The sequence below is a fragment of the Ahaetulla prasina genome, chromosome 15, assembly GCF_028640845.1.
Source record: "Ahaetulla prasina isolate Xishuangbanna chromosome 15, ASM2864084v1, whole genome shotgun sequence".
Taxonomy (NCBI): Eukaryota; Metazoa; Chordata; class Lepidosauria; order Squamata; family Colubridae; genus Ahaetulla; species Ahaetulla prasina.
Genome location: NC_080553.1, coordinates 7,101,258 through 7,126,669, shown reverse-complemented (window position 1 = coordinate 7,126,669; position 25,412 = coordinate 7,101,258). Strand labels below are relative to the sequence as shown.

The window sequence follows — 25,412 nt, the reverse complement described above, 5'->3', positions numbered from 1 at the left end:
TTCTTTATTTGCAAATGAAGTCAAGGTGTATTCTTTCCTAGATATAATCAGAGGCAGCCTGACAGACACAATAACAGAGAAAAGGACCCGGCAAAACAAACCAAGGTAGTCCACTCACAGACTGTAACCACTTCCTTTCCGAGGATAAATGACAGCTGGCTTCATCAAACACCGCTAAATGTAAAAAGTTGTTTTCCTTATCCCTCCTCATCGCTGCACCCTTTAGTGTGGTGTCTTTTTTCTTTTCTTTTCTCAAGCAACACAAACAGCAACCATTTGTGGCGCTTTCCGAGTTTTTCAACTTTAAAACCAATTTGGGGAAAAGAAAATGCAAATAAACCAAGCTGCCCCTTACCATGTACATGGGGGAGCCGCACAGGGTCGCTGCCATCATATTATTCTGTAGGTAACGTGCAAATCCAAAATCAGCTACATGGAGAAGCAAAAAGGGGAAAAAGACAGGGGGGGGGGGAAATGACAATTGGCTTTAGCAAAGACCATTAAATATGAAAAGCTCTTTTCCTCCTCCCTGCTTCCTTTTGTGCTGTCTTTTTTTTTTTTTAATTGATATAAACAGTAACAACTGTAACAGATTTTTTTTTTTTTTAGGATTATTGTGATTAGGAAAAGCTGGGAGATCAGCCTGGGCCCAAATTAACAAACCCATATTTTTCCATTGGTGATGACAAACTGAAATCATACTTCCTAAAGATTAAAATCCACCGAAATCCATGGGGTTTACCACTATCACCCCAGAAAAACACAAACAGGACTAGAATCTTAGATCAAATTGTAAACAATCTCTCTCTCTCCCTCTCTCCCTCTCTTTCCATTTCTCTTTTTCCATCTCTCTCCTTCCATTCCCCTCTCCTTCCATCTGTCTTTTTCCATCTCTCTCTCCTTCCATCTCTGTCTCTTTCCATCTCTCTCTCTCTCCCTCTCTCCCCTCTCCATTTTTTTCATAGCGTCTTTCATCCCTTTCATTTCTTACTTACCGATCTTGATCCGGATGTTATTCGGGTTCGACTTCTTGCCGCCCGTGAAGGACAGCAGAATATTCTGTGGCTTGAGATCCCTGTGAATGATGCCTTTGCTATGCAAAACTCTCATGGCGCCTGCAATTTGCTGGAAAAAGAGACGGATCGTGTCTTCGCTGAGAGTTCTCATACCTATTGAAAGGAAGAGAGGGGGAAACAACCGTGAACTTTGCTGATTATTATTGATTTATTGACAAAGGGATTGTACTGCCAAAGGTTTTACACCTGGGCAAGGAAAAACCCAAGATACAAGTACAGATTAGGCGAAACCTGGTTCAAAAACGGTAACTGTTCCATCACATACACAGCTCATATTACCATATGTGGTGGACGTGCGTAGAAGCTAGAAGATACTGGACTAAAATTCACACATGGTTGGAAAAAATGATAAAAAAACACATCGACTTTAAACCAGAAGTTTTTCTATTGGGGATTATACCTGAAACTTTATAATAGAGAATTGAGATATTTGATTGTGAATGTAGTAACAGCGGCTAGAATTGTGTTTGCTAAAAACTGGAAAAATGAGAAAATACCAGCGCAAGATGAAGTTATTAAGAAAATAATGGAATGTGCTGAAATGAGTAAGTTAACATTTGAAATTAGAGAACAGGAAGATAAACAATATTATAAGATATGGGATTTATTTTATCAATGGTTAGATAAAAATAATATGTAAATGAAGTTTGATAGAGGTTTCTATAAAGTAAGAACTGTCGAAAGCCATACTGATTCAAGATGATGAAATGAATGATGCAATATAATTGATATAAAATTTAGAACGATTTATATGAAATGAGGCAAAGAAATGATTAACTGATTAAAACATTTGGATATATATTAGATTGGTAAAATGTAAAATTAGATAAATTATATGTTATTAAAGATGGTGAAATTGCACAAAAAATTTGTAACCAACCAACCAACCGACGCACTGTTTGTATTTGTATTGAAGATGTTTTTATGTATGTCAAAAAAAATTTTTTCACACAAAAAAAGAAAGAAATGGTAACTGTGAAAGGAACCTTGGAGTCCTAGCAGACAATCCCTTAAATGTGAACCAGCAGTGTGCAGCAGCATCCAAAAAAGCTAATACAATCCTGGATCAAAATCTTGTGAAGTATTAGTGCTTTATAAAACCCCAGTAAAACCAGACACCTGGAATACTGCATCCGGTTTTCGTCACCACATTACAAAAAAGATGTTGAGACTTTGGAAAAAATGCAAAGAAGAGCAACTAAGATGATTAAAGGCCTGGAGACGAAAACATATGAAGAACGGTTGCAGAATTGGGTTTGGCTAGTCTAAAGAAAACAAGGACTAGGGGGTGATATGAGAGCAGTATTCCAGTATTTGAGGGGCTACTGCCACAAAGAAAAGGGGGTCAACTTATTTTCCAAAACACCTGAAGGCAGGACAAGAAACAATGGATGGAAACTAATCCAGGAGAAAAGCAATCTGGAATTAAGGAGAAACTTCCTAACAATGAGAATAATCAACCAGTAGAACAGCTTGCCTCCAGAAGGTCCCTTCCAGCTCTTATTCTGATTGGATCCCAACAGTAGAAGCTGTCAACAATGAAACCAGCAGGGTACCTTCTTCCTCAAACGTTAAGTTGATGTGGTGCAAGAGATTAAGCCCCAAAGAACAACAACCTGGATTAATACAACCCGTTCCTCGATACAGGTAGTCCTCGATTTACGACCACAATTAAGCCCTAAATTTCTTAAGCAAGACAGTGATTTTTGCTCCATTTTTTTGACCTTTCTACGTCTCTTGTTTTTGCCTGTTGATGTGGTGCAAGATTAAGCCCCAGAGAACAACAACCTGGATTAACACAGAACGTGTCTGAACGCAGTCCAGAAAGAACTGGGCAAGGAAGATTAATCAACACAACGACACGGCTTTCAACTTTTTGTTAGCGTGTTTTTAAAAGCTTTTTTTTTTTAAAAGGATGGTGGCCTTGGAGGACTTGAATGCATTAGGCTGATGAGAATTACAAAGAGCTGCTGCTTAAAAAATTCATCAATAGGGCCAGGTCTCTGTCTGGAGACCATGAAGACTTCAAAAGCCTCTTTGAAAAGTTTTAATTTGTTGAGTGTGTTGCTGGACAGACACGACCAAATATCAAAAATGTCTAGTGAGGTTTTTTTTATTCTAATCAGATGGCTGGTTTATACCAGAGTTTGAACGAAAACACATTCCTAGATATCATGAATTGGAGATGAACTCCAGTCATTCTGCCTTAAATATTCCAGCATGGGAGAACACCCAAATAATTATGCCCCTTTTTCCTTGCTTGTTCATTTAAGACATTTCTTAATTAATCTGATGCTCACAGCGTTTAGATAGATGATAAACAATATGTACATATATAAAAGGGGAAAAAACCCTACAAAATTTAACAATTTACTAAAGGCCCCAAACGATTTCTATAAACGAAAGCTGTCAATAAAAATTTCACTAGCCTTGGAGACCACCTATGCTTCGATTGTTTAGTCTGGCTGAAAATAGGCCCTGTTGGCATTAATTATGCCTGTAATTAAAAAGGAAAAAGCAACAACAACAAAAATTAGAAGTCCAGGACAAACTTGCTAGCGAAATACCTTCTGGACACCCCTATCAAACTGCATAGATGAAACTAATTTGATAAGGGATTTCGTGCTGATATTATTTTCTGTTTCTTAATATCGATGCTACAGTGTTTCCCCGAAAATAAGACCCTGTCTTATATTTTTTGAATCCTGAAACAAGTGCTTGGCCTTATTTCCCTGCGCTCAAAAGCCTGATTGGGGATATCTTATTTTGGGGAAAACAGGGTAATATTATGGAATAATAAGACGGCATTCTTAGAATACGTACTGTGCAAATAGTCAGCCAAATCTCCACCGTTGCAGTACTAAAGAGGGGAGAAGAAATAGAAGCAAGAATTCATCAGCTAAGCCAAATTATTCAACATTCAGGTCAATAAATAAAATAACAACTAGGACTCTGCAGTTCGAGATGAAAAAGGGCATAAAACTTTAATAAATAAACAAAATCATGCATGAATTCTTTAAAAGAAGGGCAAAATTAAAATCTATCTTAAAATGCTTTGGAATCTTAGAATCGCTCACCTCCATCACCAAATAAACGGAGTTCGCCATCTCCTAAAAAGCAAAACGAAGCCTTTGTTATTTCACGTCGCCAGTTCAGAATTTGAATGATTCAAAGGAGGAAGGAAAAATATCGTGTAAAATAAATAAACATTTAAAGTCAGACATGCCCAGACTTATTCTGCTTGCTTCGCACACCGTGGGAGAAAAACCAACAGACTTTTCAAATTTCTCCTCCAGCTTTGCAGGCAAGGGAAACCAAAAAAAACAAGGAAAAATTTGCTATTTTTGTGAGGTTGGGTTTTGGGGGTTTTTTTGGGGGGGGACAGATTTGGGTAAAGCTTCAGGACCTATTTCTTTAGGATTTGTGTTTTCAGGAAAGATGGATGATAGGACCTCCTGTGTCCTCTCTAGTCAACAATACATTCAAAACTTCACTATTTGTTAAGAATCCCAAAGGTCCTTATTTTTTTCAGGAGGTATCTGGATTTTCTTGTTTTTCCTTTGAAGACGCTTCGCTTGTCATCCAAGAAGCTTCTTCAGCTCTGACGGGATAGTGGAGAATAGAAGGATTGATACCCCTTGCAGGCAACTGGTCATTTGCATCCTTTGAGAGGGTCATTGAGGCCACTTGGAGGTTTATCTGTGTCCTCAGAGTCACCTGAGTGGTGCAAATGGTTCCTGTAGTCTGCAATTTTTCCTCTGGAAATCCATTCCTACTCCCACACCATTCAAAGGGTGTTCATCCCAAATTGTATAGCTAAAAGTCTGTAGAGATTCTCAGTCATCCAGGTCATGGTTGTCCCAAAGGTGCAACTAACTACAGGAGGCAACTGGACTTTCTTGTTTTTCTTTTCTTTTGAAGATGTTTCGCTTCTCATCCAAGAAGCTTCTTCAGCTTCCATTCCCCACCATCCTAGTCAGAGCTGAAGCAGCTTTTTGGATGAGAAGCGAAATGTCTTCAAAAGAAAAGACAAGAAAGTCGAGCTGCCTCCTGAAAAAGCACTTTGGGACAACTGTGACCTGGATGACTGAGACTCTCTACAGACGTCTATTGGTTCCCTGAAAAGTCTTGTTTTGGGAAGAAGAAGAGGAGGAGGAAGAAGATGAGGAGGAGGAGGAGGAGGAGGAAGAGGAAGAGGAAGAGGAAGAAGGAGAAGGAGAAGGAGAAGGAGAAGTTTTCTTCCTTCTAGATGTCTACAAAGTGCTAGGAAAGGGTCTGCAAACTTGGCTCTTTCAAGACTTGTGGACTTCAACTTCCCAGAACTCTGGGAGTTGAAGTCCACAAGTCTTAAAAGAGCCAAGTTTGCAGACCCCTGTGCTAGGATAAAGATACGCAGAAGGATTTCTTGCCTTGCCATGGTTTGATACGTCCAAGAATTCACGCAACAGACAATAGATTCTCTCCAAGTTCTCAGATCTTACAAAGTCATAGCAGATAGGAAGAGAGGACCCTTCCATTAAGCCTTCCTGGAAATATTTGCAGGACCTCGTTTCTTACCAGAACAATTTGCAAATAAAAAAGTGGAATTCTGTGGACCTGATTTGTCTGGTGTATGATGCATCTGGATTGTTGAATGAATCTTAATAAGTTGGAGGCCACACAACCCACTTAACACGTCAAACCGAACATGTGGATCCATTTAGGATTCTCCACGTTGGGTGTTCAGAGTAAGGAGAAGCCATTAGCTTTTCACTGGGCTTAATAAAAACACGGCTGAATTATTGGAGTGTCTACCACAGAGGATGGGCTATGAGAAGCAGATGTTTGGGAAAACGTAAAGCAGAAGACTTGAGAAGAACCAGGATAGACTCAATGTATGTGGAGAATTACGTCCCGTTCTGGATTCGGAGCATTGTGAACGCTCACCCAAAATGGCTGTTTCGGGATGGGTTGGCCTTTCTCGAAATGGCCGCCCTCCCCATCGTCCATTCCACAACAAGCGTTCCTAGAAAGCAAGCTGGGGGGAGGACCCTTCCCACCCTAATCTACGCTAATCTTGGTCCTTATTATATTCTGCATCCATCCAACATCTGGCATTTCTTTTCCTCTAAAGAGAGAGGAACATTTACAAAGGATTCCTAAAATTACAGTATTTTAATTGGCAGCACAACGGTTCTTCCCTTTTAATTAGTCCACTCAAGGGGAGAAAAAGGGCAAGGGACATTTGAGTTTGGTGTATCCTACCCAACCAAGTCTTCTTCTAACCAACTCTCCAACCTCTTCCTTGAAGTAAGAGTTGGAAGGGATCCTGGAGGTCATCTAGTCCAAACCCACCCCCCTGCTCACGCAGGAGACCTATACTAGGGATTCAAACCGCCGACCTTTCTGATTGACAAGCTCAGCGTCTTAGCCACTGAGCCACCTAGGGAGCCGCCAGGGTTTTTTAGACCAGGGGTTTGCAACTGATGGCTCTGGAGCTGCATGTGGTTCTTTCATCCCTCTGCTGCGGCTCCCTGTCGCTCAAAATATGTGTCACAACCACCAATGTGTGACACCCGCTGGCACGCGATTTATTGAGCTTTTTGATCCTTTTTTTTGGGGGGGGGTGTTTAAAAATATTTTTATTGCATTCAGAAATAGAACTCTGTAACAGTTCATTGATTTCATAAATGCAACACACTATAGGTTTTTTTTTATACATAGCATAAAGGTTAAAAAAACAATATATGCAGCATCATCTTCATTTTAGCTGTCCAAAGGGTTTTGTGACTCCCGGTGTTTTCTTTTCTGGCTCCTTTCAGCAGGGGTCTCTAACCTTGGCAACTTTAAGCCTGGAGGACTTCAACTCCCAGAATTCTAGCTTTGCTGGCTGGGAAATTCTGGGAGTTGAAGTCCTCCAGGCTTAAAGTTGCCAAGGTTGGAGACCCCTGCCTTTGAGTGTTTAAGGTCACTGTCCCCTGTCTTTAGACATTTGTGGTGGAACTCTAAAACAAAACTTTCTGGTGACTTTCCCAGCCAGCTTCCGACAAGCAAAATCAATGAGGGAAATCCAATTCGCTTAACAATTGCACGACTTGCTTAACGAACTGCAGTGATTCGCTTAACAAGTGTGGCCAAAAAATATATGTTAAATTGGGCACCTGTCAATTAACCACTGACTCGCTTAAGAATGGATCCCTACTATGGTCGTAAGTCAAGGACTACCTTAATCCAGTAGTCCTCAATTTACAACTACAATTTATTTTTATTTTATTTTTATTTTTATTTGCATTTATATCCCACCCTTCTCCGGAGACCCAGGGCGGCTAACACTATGTTAGCAGTAGTCTTCATTCTATTTGTATATTTATATATAAAGTCAACTTATTGCCCCCCCAACAATCTGGGTCCTCATTTTACCTACCTTATAAAGGATGGAAGGCTGAGTCAACCTTGGGCCTGGTGGGACTAGAACCTGCAATAACTGCAGGCAACTGCTGTTAATAACAGACTGCATTAGCAGCCTGAGCCACCAGAGGCCCCTAATTGAGCCCAATTGAGCCCAAACCAGTGGTGGGTTGCTACCGGTTCGCCCTGGATCAGGCAAACCGGTAGCAACAGCGGGAGGCTCCGCCCACCCGCCCATCGCGTGCATCCACGACCAAACCGGTAGCGACGGGTTTTGAAACCCACTCCTGGCCCAAACATTTCCATTGCTGAGCGAGACAGTTGTTAAATGACTTTCACCCCATTTTACGACCTTTCCAGCCACAGTTGTGAACGGAATCACTACAGCTGTTAAGCGAGCCACACGGTCGTTAAGTGAACCTAGCTTCTCCATGGACTTGGCGTGTCAGAAGGTCGCAAAAGGGGATCATTTGATCCCGGGACACTGCAACTGTCATAAGTACACGCCAGTTGCCAAACATCCAAATTTTGATTGCATGATCACGCTGCAAGTGTGAAAAATGCCCATCAGTCACTTTTTCAGTGCCGTTGTAGCTTTAAACGGTCACTAAATGAACCGTTGTAAGTCGAGGACTACCTGTAGTTGCCTGGAGCAATTGCTGCTCCGGATGAGCAAGAGAGGACATCCATTTTTAAAATCCAGAATAATCACACTTCCAAGCACAAGCGTTCATTTAAAACTTCCTTCCTGGTTATTCACGTTTGGGCTATGAACCTGCAGAAATTCAGCATTCACAACACCACGTAATCCAGTAAACAGGTCGCCTCCCTGGTCCTTCCACTTTGCTTGTCCTCATCACGCTGCTTTTACATGCCAGGCCTCAGTTTACAAACCGTCCCAGCGTTGTGCAATGCAACCCAAACATGAGAGCTGGACCTGGAATGCACAAAGCCACAAACGGTTCAACTGCCTTCATGTGCAGAGTTGAGTGTAGCTATCAAATCCGCCCTGCCAAAATGCAGATCTTCATGTAATGGTAACAAAGACTTAAACATTTGCCATCTCTCCTTCCCGTTCTCTAATATGAAATGCTGCCTCCAGGATTTAGGTCCATTTGACCCCAAGCTCCAAACAATCCATCTTCTAATAATTATCTGAAGCACTGCTTTCCAGATTCTAGGTCCACACAAGACACCTAGCTATAACCAAACCACTTTCTGACATTCATCTGAAACTCTTCTCTCCAGATTCAAGGTCCACAGAAGACACCTAACTACAACTAAACCACCTTCTGGTATTCATCTGAAACTCTTCTCTCCAGATTCAAGGTCCACAGAAGACACCTAACTACAACCAAACCACCTTCTGACATTCATCTGAAACTCATCTCCCAAGATTCTAGGTCCACACAAACAAACCATCTTCTAAAACACTTCTCTCCAGATTTTAAGTTTACACAAGATACCACGTTCCAACTCAGCCACACCTGAGACTAATGTAAGGTGTGAAGCCAGCAGGCATTCACTGGCACAGCCTACAACCGATAGTATTTTTGCTGACCAAGCGGGTGTACTTCCACTTGAGCTCCGACAGCAAGCAACCATCACCCAACTTGTTTTCCTACTGAAGGACTTACAAAGCACTAGATTGTCTATCATTGCATCCATCCAAATTCCTTGCTGCCTGATCGGGAGCTGGGAACCAGCAAACAGGAAGCTGTCTTTAATTTAAAAATGAAACAAAATGCAAGCAAACCAGAAGCAATTTTGCCATTCCTTAAGGCCAGGTTTTGGCATTCAGTGAAGGGAATAAATCCATAATAGCAGGGAACAGGCAAGTAGAGGCAAGGATGTGTGCTGATCTTGTGTAACCAGGCCCCGATCTTCAAACATTGATTAGTTCACCAGGTGCCTTGAGGCCAGCTACCATCTCTCTCACCTCAAAAGCAATCTCCTTCATTTAAATTGTATGAAAAGAAGTCATAACATTATTCCCTTCCTTCCTCATCTATTTCCTTCCTTCCCTTCTATCCCTTCTCTTCCCTTAACCTCTCCCTCCTTCCCTCCCTCTTTTTTCCTTCTTTCCTTCCTCCCTCTCTTCCTTTCCCTCCCTCCTCTCCTTCCTTCCTTCTTTTCTTCCCTTGCTCCCTCTTTATTATTTGTTCCTTCCACTCTCCTTTTCTCCTCCCTCCGTCTTCCTTCTTTCCTCCTTCTCTTCCTCCCTCCCTTGCCTTTCTTTCCCTCCATCCCTTCTCCCACCCTCCTCCCTTCCTGCTTTTCCTTCCTTTCCTTCCCCTTCATTCCATCCAGGGTGCCTTCCACCCCCCTTCCCTTCTCCTCCCTCCCCCTCTCCTTCCTTCCTTATCTCCCTTCCTCACCGCCCTTCCTCTTCCACTTCTTCCTTTCCTCTTTCAGCAAAAATAGTTCTATTCAAAGCCAAAAAAAAAACCCAAATAGCAAACTTCACTAAGAATATATTCCCTCCCAAAGTCATTTTTTATATATATATATACAGTCAGGAAGAAGACCATCCAAAATAATTTTCTAAGAGAGGCAAAGAAAAGAGCGGTATTTTTAGAACAGTGTCTGGTGACCTTGGTTGCTGAGAAAAGCAGGCTGGACGTGCCAAGAAAACTTCACAAAACTTAACTTGCGTGTCATGGATTAGTCAACCTCCTAATTAAGTGTCCAAGGGTGAGACATACATTGAGCTGAATAGAACTCAACATCATACATCATGCAATGATAGAAATCTCGTCACTAGCTTATCAGATCTGCTCTGCTTGTCTGCCGATTTGCACTGGAACCAGGTGGTAAGAAGAAAGGAACTGGGTTCAAAACAAAAAATTGACGCTCTTTCGCTCCACCTTTTCCTATGACGGCGTGTGCACTGGAGTGACATGAGCCAAAAAACAACGGGCAACCTTGGTTATGACCGTGCTCGAGCCCAATATTTCTGTTGCCAAGAGAGATGTTTTGTGAAGTTGAGTTTCGTCCTGTTTTATGACCTTTCTTATAGGGACACGGTGGCTCAGGGGCTAGGGCGTTGAGCTTGTCGATCGAAAGGTCGGCAGCTCGGCGGTTCGAATCCCTAGTGCTGCCGTGTAATGGGGTGAGCTCCCGTGACTTGTCCCAGCTTCTGCCAACCTAGCAGTTTGAAAGCAGGTAAAAAATGCAAGTAGAAAAAATAGGGACCACCTTGGTGGGAAGGTAACAGCGTTCCGTGCACCTTTGGCGTTGAGTCATACCGGCCACATGACCACGGAGACGTCTTCGGACAGCGCTGGCTCTTCGGCTTTGGAACGGAGATGAGCACCGCTCCCTAGAGTCAGGAACAATTAGCACATATGTGCAAGAGGAACCTTTACCGTTACAACCTTTCTTCCCACAATTGTTAAGTGAATTGCTTCAGTTGTTCAGTGAGCAACATGGTTGTTAAGTGAATCCAGCTCCCCCACTGACTTGGCTTGTCAGAAGGTCGCAAAAGGGGATCACGTGACCCCGAGACGGTGCAACCGTCATAAATATGAGTCAGTTGCCAAGCATCTGAATTTTGATCATGTGAAAATGGAGATTCTGCAATGATCGTGAGTGTGAAACGTGGTTCTAAAGTCACGTTTTGCAGTGCTGTTCTAACTTCGAACGGTCACTAAATGAAATGGTTGTAAATCGAGGACTACTGTATTTTCAAAATAGAAGATTATGTGAATAAGGCCAAGATCCACCTTGCTCTTCAAGAAACTCCATGCCAGGGTTCAATTATTCTTGAGAAATAGTAATGAAGTCACCCTCCAGGCCCTATGAATAATGGCTGCTGTCAATTTTGTGGCTCGTGTCACTCCGGTGCACACACAGGAGTTGAACGTAGGAAAAGACATAGCCAAGGAATGACAGATGAGTCAGCAAATCGTGACTACTTTTTTTTTTAGGATAACAAAATGGCCCCGCCCACCCGCCTACCTGCCTGGCTAAATCATGACCGTGTGCCACCCTCATGGGGCGATTTTGATTTGAAGCTCCTAACTTCTGAGTATTTTGCAATCTTTCTAGGAATGGGATGGGAATGGGAATGGGAACAGAAATGGAAAAGAGAAGAGAAGATTAAGATAATAAGATAAGAGGGGAGGGGAGGGGAGGGGACGAGAGGAGAGGAGAGAAAGGGGAGAGAAGATAAGATGAAGAGGAGAGAAGAAGAGAGGAGAGGAGAGGAGAGAAGGGAGATAATAAGAATAAGATGAGATGAGATGAGATGAGAGGGGAGGAGAGGAGAGGAGAGAGAGGAGAGGAGAAAGGGAGAGAAGATAAGATTTAGAGGAGAGAGAGAGGAGAGGAGAGGAGGAGATAATAAGAATAAGAATAGAGGAGAGGAGAGGGAGGGAGGGAGAGGAGGAGGAGGAGGAGGAGAGGAGAGAAAGGGAGAGAAGATAAGATTTAGAGGAGAGGAGAGGAGAGGAGGAGATAATAAGAATAAGAATAGAGGAGAGGGAGGGAGGGAGGGAGGGAGGAGAGAAAGGGAGAGAAGATAAGATTAAGAGAAGAGGAGAGGAGAGAATAAGAATAAGAATAGATGAGATGAGATGAGATGAGATAAGAGGGGAGGGGAGAGGGGAGAAAAGAGAAGAGAAGAGATAAAAGGGAGAGGGAGAGAAGGGGAGGGGAGGGGAGAGGGGAGAAGAGAGAATAAAATAGAATTAGCACAGAATTTAGAGCAGAGTAGAAAAAAGAACAGAACAGAATTAGCACAGAATATAGAAGATAACATAGAATAGAATAAAACTTTATTGTCACTTTAATTGTACACTAATCAGCATATATTAAAATGAAATTTCATTATGTTCAGCTCTCAAAGCATAACCATTATGCATATATCCACATACACACACACACACACATACACACACATATATGACACAGAGAAACATCACAATCTAGTTCGAATGTATACATGGCAGGGGGAAAAGAATCCTGCGAGTTTAGAATGGTTTAAGGAGCAAAGCTGTCTGGCAGTCCTGCTAGAAATACTTCAAAACCTCCTCCCAGAGGTGAGGGACAGAAATGGATTGTGGAGTGGGTGTGGGAGGTCTCTAACAATGCTCTGAGCGATAAGAACATAGTGCTTATAAGCAGTATCCTGAATAACAGGAAGCGAGATTCTTATAATCTTCTCGGTTGTCCTCACCACTCTCTGTATGGACTTTCTATCTGAGACACGGCTACCACCAAACCAAACAGTAATACAGTTTGTTAAATTGCAAAGGACTGCAAAGAAACTCACTCGGTGTAGTTCTGGGGTAGAAACCACCGTTTTTGACCCCAAGAGAAAGTAACGGAAAGTTGGAGTCTTACAATTGTTTTCGCTCTAGTTTTTATTTCAGTAAGAAGCGTGCAAATCGGTTATACTAACCATCATACCTGCTGAAGACTGGGATATTTACTGCTTGCAAATCACACCATGATTTACAACGAATTTCAGACAATAAATATTCATTTACAAATAAGCAACCACATTAAGGCAGTATCTCCAGATTCCTAGCTGCACCAGAATTTCAGGTGGGCTCTGTGCTAGAAGACCCCTGCACTCATAAAGCATGGGTTATAGCTTAATGCTATGGACAACCAACTAGTTTGGCACCTTAACAAATCATGTTTATACAAATCATGACTTAGCAAGACACATCAAGTTAAGACACCGCCATATATCCATGCATATCCATGATAGCCAGTTTGGTGTAGTGGTTAAGGTGCTGATCTAGAAACCCGGAGATAGTGAGTTCTAGTCCTGCCTTAGAGACGAAAGCCAACTGGGAGACTTTGGGCCAATTACCAGGAGACAGCGAGTTCTAGTCCCACCTTAGAGACAAAAGCCAACTGGGAGACTTTGGGACAACCACCAGGAGACTGTGAGTTCTAGTCCCACCTTAGACATGAAAGTCAGCTAGGTGACCTGGGGAAAGTAGACAGTGACTTCTAATCCTGGCTCAGGCATGAAAGTCAGCTGGGTGACTTTGGGACAATCACCAGGAGATGGTGAGTTCTAGTCCCATTTTAGGCAAGTAAGCCAGCTGGGTGACTTTGGACCAGTCCCTCCCTCTCAGCCCAACCCACCTCACAGGGTTGTTGTTAAGGGGAAAATTCAGTAGGAAGAGGAAAGACTATTACATATGTTTGCCGCCTTCCATTATTTATAAAAATAATAAAGGAGGGATAAAAATCTAATAAAAATTATATTGATTGTTCCAAACTAATGTAGCTGCCTTTATGCTTCCTTCCCTCCAACCCTCAAAAATTCATAGCTGTAGGAAAAAAAGCTTTTAGAGCAAGCTTCAAGACTAAGTTCTAAAAATACTCCATACAGCAGAGACTACCTCCTTGGGAGTTTGAGCAACGAAGGCCCATTAATACTTTTCAATAATACATAAGTAAAGTTTTAACTGGGTCACCCTTTTAGAGACAGCTTTCAGAGACACGCTTAGAGTTTCATGGGGGAAAGAAGGGAGGGAGGGAGGGAGAGAAGGAAGGAAAAAAGGAAGGAAATGGGACAGAGAAATGAGAAGAGGAGGAAAGAAAGACAGAAAAAGGAATGAAGAAAGGAGGTAGGAAGGAAGGAAGAAGATGGAGGGGCAGGGAGGGAAGAAAGGAAATAGAAAAAGGAAGGAGGGAAGGAAAGGAGGGAGGGAGGAAAGGAGATAGAAAAAGGAAGGAGGGAGGGAAGGAAGGAAGGAAATGGGACAGAGAAATGAGAAGAGGAAAGAAGGACAGAAAAAGGAATGAAGAAAGGAGGTAGGAAGGAAGGAAGGAGATGGAGGGAGAGAGGAAGAAAGGAGATAGAAAAGGAGGGAAGGAAGGAAGGAAATGGGACAGAGAAATGAGAAGAATGGAAGAAAGAAGGGCATAGAAAAGGAAGGAAGGAAGGAAGGAGGAGAGAGACAGAGAGGAGAGAGAAAGAAAGAAGGAAGGAAGGAAGGAAGGAAGAAAGGAAAGACAGAAAGAAAGAAAGAAAGAAAGAAAGAAAGAAAGAAAGAAAGAAAGAAAGAAAGAAAGAAAGAAAGAAAAAGACAAAGGAAGGAGAGTGAGGGAGAAAGAAAACAAGAAAGGAAGGAAGGAAGGGGAGGGAGGAAGGGAGAGAGAAAGAAAGAAGGGAGGGAGGAAGAAAGATGACTTGAAAGAGAGGCTTCACAAGACAGACAGAAGCATAAACTCAGCCAGATGTAGCCAGATGTGGCTTTATAATTACATGCGACCCCAGTTTCAGGGGCCCGAGTCTGCCCAACTTTCTTTGAAATCTCATCTTCTAATTGGATTTGGCACCCAATTCAATCCTCAGCCACTGAAAAACACACCATGAGGTGACAAGCAGGAGATTAGCTCATCCCATCCTGGTTTCAACACCACCTAGATTTTGTAACCGCACTTGGGAAGTGCTTGCTGAAGACTTACTTTTAAAAAAGAAAAAAATCAACCCCAGCTTCCTTTCTTCAATTCCAAAATCAGTTTTTGTTAAATCTGTGGGTTCTGAAGAAGGTAAAAGAGGACATTTGCAAAAATATCTGGGGATTATTTGAAGCAAGGCCTGTTTTTGCAGAAATGCAAGTAGAGGGATGTAAAATCAAAGGTCATCTAGTCCAGGGGTCTCCAACCTTGTCAACTTTAAGCCTGGAGGACTTTCAACTCCCAGAATTCCCCAGCCAGCAAAGCTGGCTGGGGCATTCTGGGAGTTGAAAGTCCTCCAGGCTTAAAGTTGACAAGGCTGGAGACCCCTGATCTAGTCTGCCCAAACCATCCCATAACAAATAGTTCTCCAATCTTTTATTGAAAACCTCCAGTGATGGAACAACCTGAAACTCTAGGAGACAAATTGATTCACTGCCAGGAAATTTCCTCCTTATATCCAGGTTCAAAACCATAAAAAAAGCGAAAGCTAGAATATTTTGGACATGGGATGTGACACCCAGAAAAATACAGCATCCTTCAGGAAAAGATGGAAGGCAAACGAAGAACATCCAGGCAGAAGAAGAACATCATGGCTTCAAAATCTAAAGGACCGGTTTGGACAAAACTCAGCAGCGGTTTTTTATGCCGCCATTGATCAAAATAGGATCGCCAACATGATCGCCAAGATCCGATGATAGATATGGCACAAGAAGACGATGACAATATTCAGGTTGGGTCTCCCTCTGATGACATTTTCAGACCAAAAACCATTTAAAATGTGAAATTGGACACGTTGAGAGAGATTTATCTGGGCTTTTGATCAGAAGACCCTACATAGCTGCAGGCAACCAACGCTGAAGTCCATACATCGCCGTTATTCATAAACCACAGCCTACAAGCTACAATAGCTGGATTCAGAAACCACGCCAAGCTGAATTAGCTTGAATTAGATCCGCTGTGCGGATATAGCTACTGGTTAGATCCCCACAACATCCTTCTCTCGGCCAGCAGCTACAACTACACAACATTATTCTTTAGTTGCAAAAATCCCCGTTATGTCTTTGTAGGGACCCTACAAAAGGATCCAGGCTAAGATACATAATTCCAAAGGGTTCTGCTTTCCTGGAGTCCTAAAAATACCTCACCTGAGTTTTTCCTGGAAGTTCAAATCCCTGAATAATAATTATTATTTACACAAAATGACAGTATACGCAGCAAACAAGATAACTATGCTGGATTTCGTATCACAGATCACTAGTCGAACGCTTCCCAAGCATTTAGGACTACGTGATGTATCGGCGAATTATGCGAGCAGATCCCAGTAAGGTGGCCTTCTGCAGGTGACCAATGGTGATCTTGTCAGCGCCAATTGCTTTTAAGTGCTTGCCTAGGTCTTTAGGCACAGCTCCCAGTGTGCGGAGTACCACTGGAACCACCTGCACTGGTTTATGCCAGAGTCTCTGCAATTCGATTCTCAAATCTTGATATCTGGTGACTTTTAATAATTATTTATTATTATTATTATTATTATTATTATTATTATTATTATTATTATTATTATTATTAATTATTATTATAATCATGAGAATTATATTATATTATATAAGAATTATACATAATTACTATAATTATGAATTATTATTATTATTGGTGTTGCAACTGGAGATGATCCTTTGTAGTGCTCTGGGGCTTGGAAAGCCCTCAAGTCACTAGTTGTGTGCAGAAGTCTAGAGCGGGCGTATTCAAACTACGGCCCATGGGCTACATCAAGCCCTGATGGCCCCACAAGATCATAAAAAACCTATAATAATTAAAAGAAACATAAATTTGTAATTTATATATTGCTGTTTTAATCATTCAGTCATGACTTTATAGGCAAGTGCTCGCCATGCTTATAAAGTTATCTATAAAGTTATCCAGTTTTGGTCCCCATGCTATAAAAAAGATGTTGAGACTCTAGAAAGAGTGCAGAGAAGAGCAACCAGGATAATTAAGGGACTGGAGGCTAAAACATACGAAGAACGGTTACAGGAATTGGGCATGGCTAGTCTAGTCAGGAGAAGGACCAGGGGAGACAGGATAGCCGTCTTCTAATATTTGAGGGGCTGCCACAGAGAGGAAGGGGTCAAGCTATTTTCCAAAGCACCTGAAGGCCAGACAAGGGATAATGGATGGAAAGTAATCAAGGAGAGATTCAACCTGGAAATGAGTAATTTTCTGACAGTGAGCACAATCAACCCACAGAAGTTGCCTTCAGAAGTTGTGGGAGCTTCATCCCTGGAGGCTTTCAAGAAGAGGCTGGACTGCCATCTGTCAGAAATGGTGTAGGGTCTCCGCTTGGGTGGGGGTTGGCCTAGATGACCTACTAGGTCCATTTCCAACTCTATTTGTTAATAAACATGCATTATTTCTACATATATTTTATAGGTGGCCCAAGACAAGTTCCTCTGCACTCAACGTGGCCCAGGTAAGAGTTGGAAAAGTTGGACAACCATGGTTGCCATAGTTTCATGCCATGTAAGCAACGTTCTCCAACCTTTCTGGGTTGGAAGCATGGCACAGGGTGGAGGGGGAACGGACTGATTTTGTGTGAGGTGCAGGTACGCCCATCACTCATGCAGCCCGGTTGCGAGCCGGGGCCCAGAAGTTGGGGACCCCTGGTTTAGAGCTTAAGCCACTTGCAAAGCCAGGCCTGGTTATACCCTGGTTAAATTGTTCTTTTCCAGCTGCATGGATACAAATATCTGCTTAATTTTTCTTTTTTCCTCCTCCCTCCTCTTATTTTCTCCCTTTAGTGCCATGTTTTTTAAACTGTGAACCTGAAGGCAATGCAATCTGTTCTGGTCCCTTTTGAGTTAAAAGCTTGGGAGAAACCACCTCTTTAAATAAACACCTATCAAATAACAGAAAACACAACCCACTGTCCAAATTCCAGAGTCTTGTTTTCCAACGCAAAGGGAACTGACAGCTGTGTTTTCCCATGCACGCTGCAGCACCGAATCACACACAGGCAGACTGGCAACCTTACACAATATACAACATTCGTGTCCCGTAGTTTTATGCTGCATTATTAAATCCCAGGGTTCTCAGAAAAGAGGCTTGACGATGGTGCCTGCTCCGTTTCCAAGTTGGCAATAGGGGTTTCTTCCCCAAATCTCCAAAACTTTAACCTTAGACTGTCTACTGTTGACCTCACCCCATTCCTAAGAAGTCTATAAGGGACGTGCATAAGTGCACCAATGTGCCTTCCATCCTAATGTCCCTTTTTAAAGGTAAAGGTTCTCCTCACACATATGTGCTAGTCGTTCCCACCTCTAGAGGGCAGTGCTCATCTCCGTTTCAAAGCCAAAGAGCCAGCACTGTCCGAAGATGTCTCCATGGTCACGTGGCCGGCATGACTAAACACCGAAGGTGCACGGAACGCTGTTCCCTTCCCACCAAAGGTGGTCCCTATTTTTCTACTTGCATTTTTTAAGTGCTTTCGAACTGCTAGGTTGGCAGAAGCTGGGACAAGTCACGGGAGCTCACTCCGTTACGTGACACTAGGGATTCGAACCGTGAACTGCCGACCTTTCGATCGACAAGCTCAGCGTCTTAGCCACCGCGTTCCTGTTTGTCCCTTTTTAGTCATATCCTTTTCATGTATTCTAGTCATGTTTACACTTGTATTTTATATATGCTTGACTGACAAATAAATAAATAAATAAATAAATATAAAGCTCATAACTCTTTTTCCCTTCCTAATTATTTCCTCCAACCCAGTTTGAAGAAAGAAGAAATTTATTTATTTATTTTTATTTATTTGTCACAACAGTATATATAAGCATAGGCATGAAAATAACTATATAATATATAAGCATATATATAAGCATAAGTATGTAATAACTATATTAATTGGATATAACGAAAGGAAACAATAGGACAGGAACGGTAGGGACCCTTGTGCTCTTATGCACACCCCTTACACACTCGGTAGGGTGTGGTAGGGTAGGGACGCTTGTGCTCTTATGCGCACTAATGCACACTCTTAGGAATGGGGTGAGGTCAGTAGTAGGCAGTTTTTGGGTAAAGCTTTGGGGATTTTGGGAAGAGACCACAGAGTCAGGTAGTGTGTTCCAAGCATTAACAACTGTGTTACAGAAGTCATGTTTATACTTGTATTTGTTATTTTATATATGCTTGATAAATAAATAAATAAATACATACATACATACATACATATAAATTTCAAAATTCTTTTTCCCTTCCTAATTATTTCCTCCAACCCAGTTTGAAGCAAGAAGAAATTCTGGAGTTGGGGGGGTCGAGGAAAGCCTTCTTAAATTGCAACGTTGCAAAAAAAACAACAACAACCCAGCAAACAAACCCTACCAACAAAAGCCACCACCCCCCCTTGCAACCAAAGACTACCGTTCCCAGCATGCCTTGCTCGCACGGAGGGCGGGCCGCCCGGCAGCGGCTCACGCCACAGGGTTCCCCACAGAGGCATCAAATTGCAAAGGGTGACGCAGTTGCCGCTCTCGGCCAATCAGAGCCGGCTAAAAGAATGTCAACAAACAAGGAGGCCTGGAGACCACATGACCCGGCCAGACAGACAAACAAACCTAGGATGCACAATGGCAAGAAAGGCAGCCAGTCTCTCTTGCAACCGCCGCCTGTGTGGGGAAGCAACAACTGCAATTTAAAGGAGGATCATCTCAAAAACAAAGGCCCGGGGATGGAAGTTGGCCCAGGGATCAAGCAGAGTGGCTTGTGTACAGACACACAATTGCACAGCATTGCAAATCCTTGCAGAGGCGCAAACAACAGTTGGTCAATTTCATTGGGAAACTAACCCAGCCTTTTTGCATGTTTCCTGAAGAGGGTGGAGATGTACCCAGCCAAAAGAGGTATAAACATCCACGCCAAAGTTATTTCCAAACAAGGAGAGATTAAAAAACAGCTCAACGCGAGAAAGCCAGATGCCTTTTAACGCAACCATCATTTTCTACTTGACTAAAAGCCTCCCCCCAAAAAAAATCAAAATCAAAACATAAATACAAAACAGGAAATGCCCTTCCTTGTTCTGGCTTCATCTATTCATATTATAATTTTGTTTTTGTTTTTTGTCTTTTTTGTTAAAAAAAAAATCACAATGTAATTGAATGGAAGGGCCCCTGGAACTTCCCAAAGGGGGAAGAAAAAACAGGTTAAACCAACAACAGTAACAATGCCACAGCAATGAGATTTTAGACAAGGGACACGCAAATACCCGACAGCTCAGATCCCCAAATTATAGCAATGCGCTCTTAAGCCAACCGTTTTTCTTTTTTGCAAAATGACCTGCAGCTCTTTAAGGATTACAAAAAAAACAAACCAACCAAACCAAGCTTTTTAAGGATTGTCCTTGTTTTGCCACTGCATGTCAAAACAACTTGGCCCTGAGAAATTTTGTTTCCTTATGCCATCATTCTGCTGAACAGCTAATTCCCACAGCATTGTCTTATACCTAAAGATTTTTTACCCATGTAGTAGGTCTGTATTACTATTATCCTTCTCATTAGGGGTGGGTTCCACTTATCTTTACTATCAGTTTGCAATGGGAGCGCGCAAATCAGCCGTGATGATGTTGTGGTGGATAGATGGAGCCTCCCACCGGTTTTACTAACTATTTATTATAGAACTGGACAGAACTGGAGGCAACCTGAGTCCTTCGGGAGAAGGGCGGTATAGAAATCTAATAAATAATAATAATAATAATAACCCACCACTGCTTCTCATTTTTCCTACTACCTTCTCCAATGGGTATCTTATCATTATATTACTTCGTTGTTTGTATGTAGACTGAGAGCTTATACACTGGACACCAATTCCTTGTGTGGTCCAATCACACTTGGCCAATAAAGAAGATTCTGTATTCTAATATTCTATATACAAAGTCCTCCATTTCGGTGAAAGACCACCAGCCCCATTGGTTAGAGGTCAATCTAGCTGGTGTTTTGATCAAACATTCATTCTTGTTGTCATGCCCCTATAAAAAGCTAATTAAACAACACCCTCTCTTCGCCCATCGACTTCACCCATCAGCCCTTCCCTCCTCCTCTCTCTCCATAAATCTTTGGACCTGAATTCGGAGCAAAAATACCTGGAAGTCGTAGAGAGCCACGATGTTATCATGTTTCAGTTCCTAGAAAGAGAAAGTGGGGGGGGGGAGAGCAACCGTTACTTATCAATCAAATATAAACGCAGCTCATAATTCAGGTGACAAGGTTCGGTCTCCGAAGTCACTTCCCCTCTTCCCTTCCAATTTACCTTCAATATCTTGATCTCCTTGCCCAAGAGCGTCTGGGATTTGGCCAAGTTTTTCTTGTTAATGCATTTGATGGCCACCTCGACTTCGGGTTTCTGAAAGATGGAATGGCGAGGCGGTGAAAAGGAGTCCCAGGTTTTCCATCGCACACTTCAACAGACCCCACAAAAACTCAGTTCGTGAGGGTTTGTCGATTTACTCACAAGCAGCCATGCCCCCAAAACCCACGGTTTATAAAAGCCACTTTGTACCGCAAACTGGGTCAGACACAGATAAACAACACTGTCAGTAGTTTTGAGCCACTCGGAGCTGCGAGATAGTCAGGCAAACAAATTTGATAATAATTGACACTATAAAAGTTGGTCTGAAAATGTTGGGTTTATTCAACCAAGACAAGTTCAGACTTGCCCTCTCTGATTTAATTTCTTTTCCCTTCTTAACACATCCACCAGCGAAAACCCGCTTCCAAATTAAATAAGGCCTCATTTCTAGCAACAAACCTCCACAAGAGCCTTACAAAGCAAAGGATGGGAACCTCCTTCGGTCTCCTCTCTTCGCCCTTCAAGTCCCCAAATAGATAACTGCACATGTACTTTATTATAACCTATGCAGGAGAGGATACAATAAGACAGTCCGGGAAATGTTTGTTTTTAGCAAGAATGGCTCAACTCTGCTACAAAAGCCCTTCTAATTTTGCAAACTCTTTGCCAAGATCCTTCCTATTCAAAAAAGCAAAACAAAATCTTTACCAACTTTTCTTCCTCCAAAGATAATCATAATCACCAATATTAATACATAAAATGCAGGCCTTACCATGCACTTCCAGGTGTTCTGCCTAGAGATTAAGCCTCCCATAGCGACCAAATAGAAAGCCGAAAATATATTTATTTATAGATCCTCCAGGACAACAAGAGTTTTTTCCTTGCTTTGTGGCTGCTCTGAGATAGGAGAAAAACCTTGCCAAGCCAGCAAGATAAGGCCTGGGTTTGCTTTATGGCTAAAGCAAATTCTCCATTTCTTTCCCTTAATTGCATCAGCCCAATGATTCAGTCTCTGCCTCTTTTGCAAAAGTTTCTTGAGAAAATCTTGGTGGATTTAACAGATCTTTGTGGATCTTAAGAGAGGCTGCTTTGCCAGGCCTAATTTTGGATTAATTTGAAATGTTGGAGTTGCTCGAAAAGTCAGAGAAGTTTCTTAGAAGGAACTGTGGGTGTGGGGGGGGGGGAGAGAAGTTACCTAAAGTCCCAACATGGATTTAGAACTTTTAACTGCATGAGGCGTGCATAAGCGCACTAACATGTCTATCGTCCCTGTCATTGTATTTTTATATTATTCCTGTTTTTGTTTCTGTTTGACAAATTACAATAAAAATAAATAAATAAAAGCCTGTCCCTTTGCCAGCTGTTTGGACCAAGTTGGTTGAATCAATGATTCAATAATTACTCGTTTTTACATCGTATCAGATATTGTCATTTCAAGAGAGAGAGAGAATCGAGAATGCCCCCCCCCTTGTCTCAGCAGAAAAAATATCCCCAAAAATCCCTCCTTTTTTAAAAAAAGGAGTCCAGAACTTTTAATAAAAATAAAATTAAATTCTCTTACCTCTTTGTGCCTGCCTTTGAAGACCACGGCAAAAGCTCCATGCCCGATCAGATCTTTCCTGCTGAATTCAAATTTGCCAACCGCTTCCATGTCGTTTCTGAAGGCCGGTGGCACAAAATAAAACAAGTCTCAAAAAAAAAACTAATACAAAATTGGAAAGGAGAAGGGGGGGTTGGGGAGAGGGAGGGGAAAGGAAATCTAAGTGTTGAGATACCTCAATTTTTTCTTTCTTTCCCAGAAGAGAAGAAGAAGAAGAAAAAAAAGGAGCCGGTTTTCAAAGCCGCTCTTCTCCCTCCCTCCCCTCCCCGATCAATCTCACCAGGAACTAGAAACTTGAAAAAGTAAAGGTTTTCTCTGGAGGACCCAGGTCGTGTGTCTGGGGTGGGGGGGGCCCTGCTCTTGGTTAGAAAAGAGATTGGGGTCTCTATCCTGGTGACCTCCCTCCCAACCCGGGAAATAAGCGCTGGGGGACCCCTAAACCAAGCCAACCCCCAACCCCCCAAGCCAGCGCGACAAGCTCGCTCCCCACCTTAAACGCCCCCAGGCGGACGCGAGGCGCTCATCGCCCCCGGGAGCCGCTCCGATCCGTCGCCAAGGCCACCTTCAAAGATCCCGAGAAGAGGGGAGGGCGAAGAGAAAAAGACCACTTTATTAAAGCCCCTCCCCCAAAGGAAAAGAGGGGTGGGGAGAACTCCCCCCTCCCCCAGCCCCCCTTAAAAGCCAAGCCACCTTCAGGAACCCCAAAAAAGAGGGGGGGAGACTTTATTAAAGTCCTGCCCTCCCCCAATAAAGGGGGGTGGGTGGGTAAAACCTCTCCCTGCCCCTCCCCAAGCCTCCTTAAAAGTCAAGCCACCTTCAGGATCCCCAAAAGGGAGAGGGGGAGGCTTTATTAAAGTCCTCTTCTCCCCAGTAAAGAAATCTGCCCCTCCCAAGCCTCCTTAAAAGCCATGCCACCTTCAGGATCCCCCCCCAAAAAGAGGGGGGAGACTTTATTAAAGTCCTGCCCCCCCCCAATAAAGGGGAGTGGGTGGGAAAAACCTCCCCCTCCCCCCCAAGCCTCCTTAAAATCAAGCCACCCAAAGGGGGGGGGATAGAGACTTTATTAAAGTCCCCCCCAATAAAAGGGAAAAGGGGGTGGAAAATCCTCCCCGCAGCCCCTCCTTTCCCAAGCCTCTTTAAAAGCCAAGCCACCTTCAGGATCCCCCCCCCCAAAAAAAGAGGGGGGAGGGAAAGAGACTTTATTGAAGTCCTCCCCCCCCCAACAAAAGGAAAATGGGGGTGGGGAAACCTCCCCCCCCCAACCCCGCTTCCCCTTTGAAAAGCCAAAGCCACCTTAAGCGCCGTCGCCTTTCGGGGCGATGCCGGGCCAGGCTCTGCGACCCCCGCGGCCCCGGCTGCGTCCCAGCCGGCCGCGCCACCTCTGGCCAGATGCGCCCCGGGGCGTCGGATGCGGAGACTGGGCTCTGGAGGGGAAAGGCGGGAGGGGCGTCCGCCCCCCAAAAAACGTCGGGGAGGAGTCCGAGGCAAAGCGAGGAAGGCAAAGCCAAGGAGCCGCCAGACTGGGTTGCGCTTCTTCTGCTGCTGCAGCTATCGCGACTGGGCTTTTCTTGCTTGGGTTGCTTGCTTGCTTGCTTGCTTGGAGGAGTCGCTGGTTCTGTAGGTCCGGTCGGTCGCAAAGGCAGCGCAGGCGCCGCCGAGCTCAGGGCTGCCTGCCAGCCAGCCAGGTCCAGCCTCTCCAAAGCAGCCGGGGAGGCGGCGAGGGCGGCCTTTTAAAGGCGCAGCCGCCGCGGGTGAGTCAGGCGCCCGCTAGCCCAGAAGGAGAGGCTGGGCTGGGGAAGGGGAGAAGGAGCCTGGGAACTGGAGGAAAGGAGGGGGAGGCTCCTCTTAAGGGGACAGGGCGAGCGGGGGGGCGGGGCGGAGAGTGAGGAGGGGAAGGAGAGAGAGAGAGAGAGAGAGAGAAAAAAAGAGTGGGGAGGGAGGGTCCAAGACTGGTGGGCGATGGAACTGCCCGCCACTTGAAGTTGGCCCTGGGGCGCGTCCGCTTGAAGATGCCAAGGGTTTCTTTTTTTAACTATTTGGACCGATTTTTCGGGTCGCTCCAGCCGTGGGTAGATTGGATAGATTGAAAAATTTTCCCAGCTGGGGGAAGGAGGAGGAGGAGGAGGAAAGGAAGAGGGGAGGGGAGGAGAAAGGAGAAGGAAGAGAAGAGGAAGAAGGAGGAGAAGGGAGAGAAAGTAAAGGAAAAGGAGAAGGAAGAGGAGAGGCGGAGGAAAGGAAGAGGAAGAATGGAAGGAGGAGGCGGAGGAAAAGGAAGCAAGGAGGAAGGAGGAGGAGGAGGGAGAGAAAGTAAAAGAAGAGGAGAAGGAAGAGGAGAGGCGGAGGAAAGGAAGAAGAATGGGAGGAGGAGGAGGAAGGAGAAGGGAGAGAAAGTAAAGGAAGAGGAGAAGGAAGAGGAGAGGCAGAGGGAAGAAAGAAGACTGGAAGGAGAAAGGAGAAGGAAAAGATTAGGAGAGAAGGAAGAAGGAGGAGAAAAGAAAAGGAGGAGAGGAGGAGGAGGAGGAAGGAGAAAGAGAAAGGAGAAGGAAGAGGAAGAAGGAGGAGAAAGGAGAAAAGAAAGGAGAAGGAAG

General features: G+C 43.6%; 1 protein-coding gene across 1 annotated transcript in view; it reads right to left on the bottom strand.

Moving 5' to 3' along the window:
• The window catches only part of ULK1 (unc-51 like autophagy activating kinase 1), a 99,450-nt gene extending 74,918 nt beyond the window's left edge, over nt 1–24,532 (bottom strand). The window contains exons 1-9 of the mRNA XM_058158202.1: nt 24,118–24,532; nt 23,315–23,386; nt 22,786–22,882; nt 21,186–21,278; nt 21,019–21,060; nt 4,154–4,186; nt 3,900–3,936; nt 996–1,169; nt 356–429 (exon numbers count right to left, since the gene is read on the bottom strand). Coding sequence (XP_058014185.1) covers nt 356–429; nt 996–1,169; nt 3,900–3,936; nt 4,154–4,186; nt 21,019–21,060; nt 21,186–21,278; nt 22,786–22,875 — 543 coding nt within the window. The 5' untranslated portion in view covers nt 22,876–22,882; nt 23,315–23,386; nt 24,118–24,532. The remainder of the gene's footprint in view (nt 1–355; nt 430–995; nt 1,170–3,899; nt 3,937–4,153; nt 4,187–21,018; nt 21,061–21,185; nt 21,279–22,785; nt 22,883–23,314; nt 23,387–24,117) is intronic.
• Between the last annotated feature and the right edge of the window lie 880 nt (nt 24,533–25,412).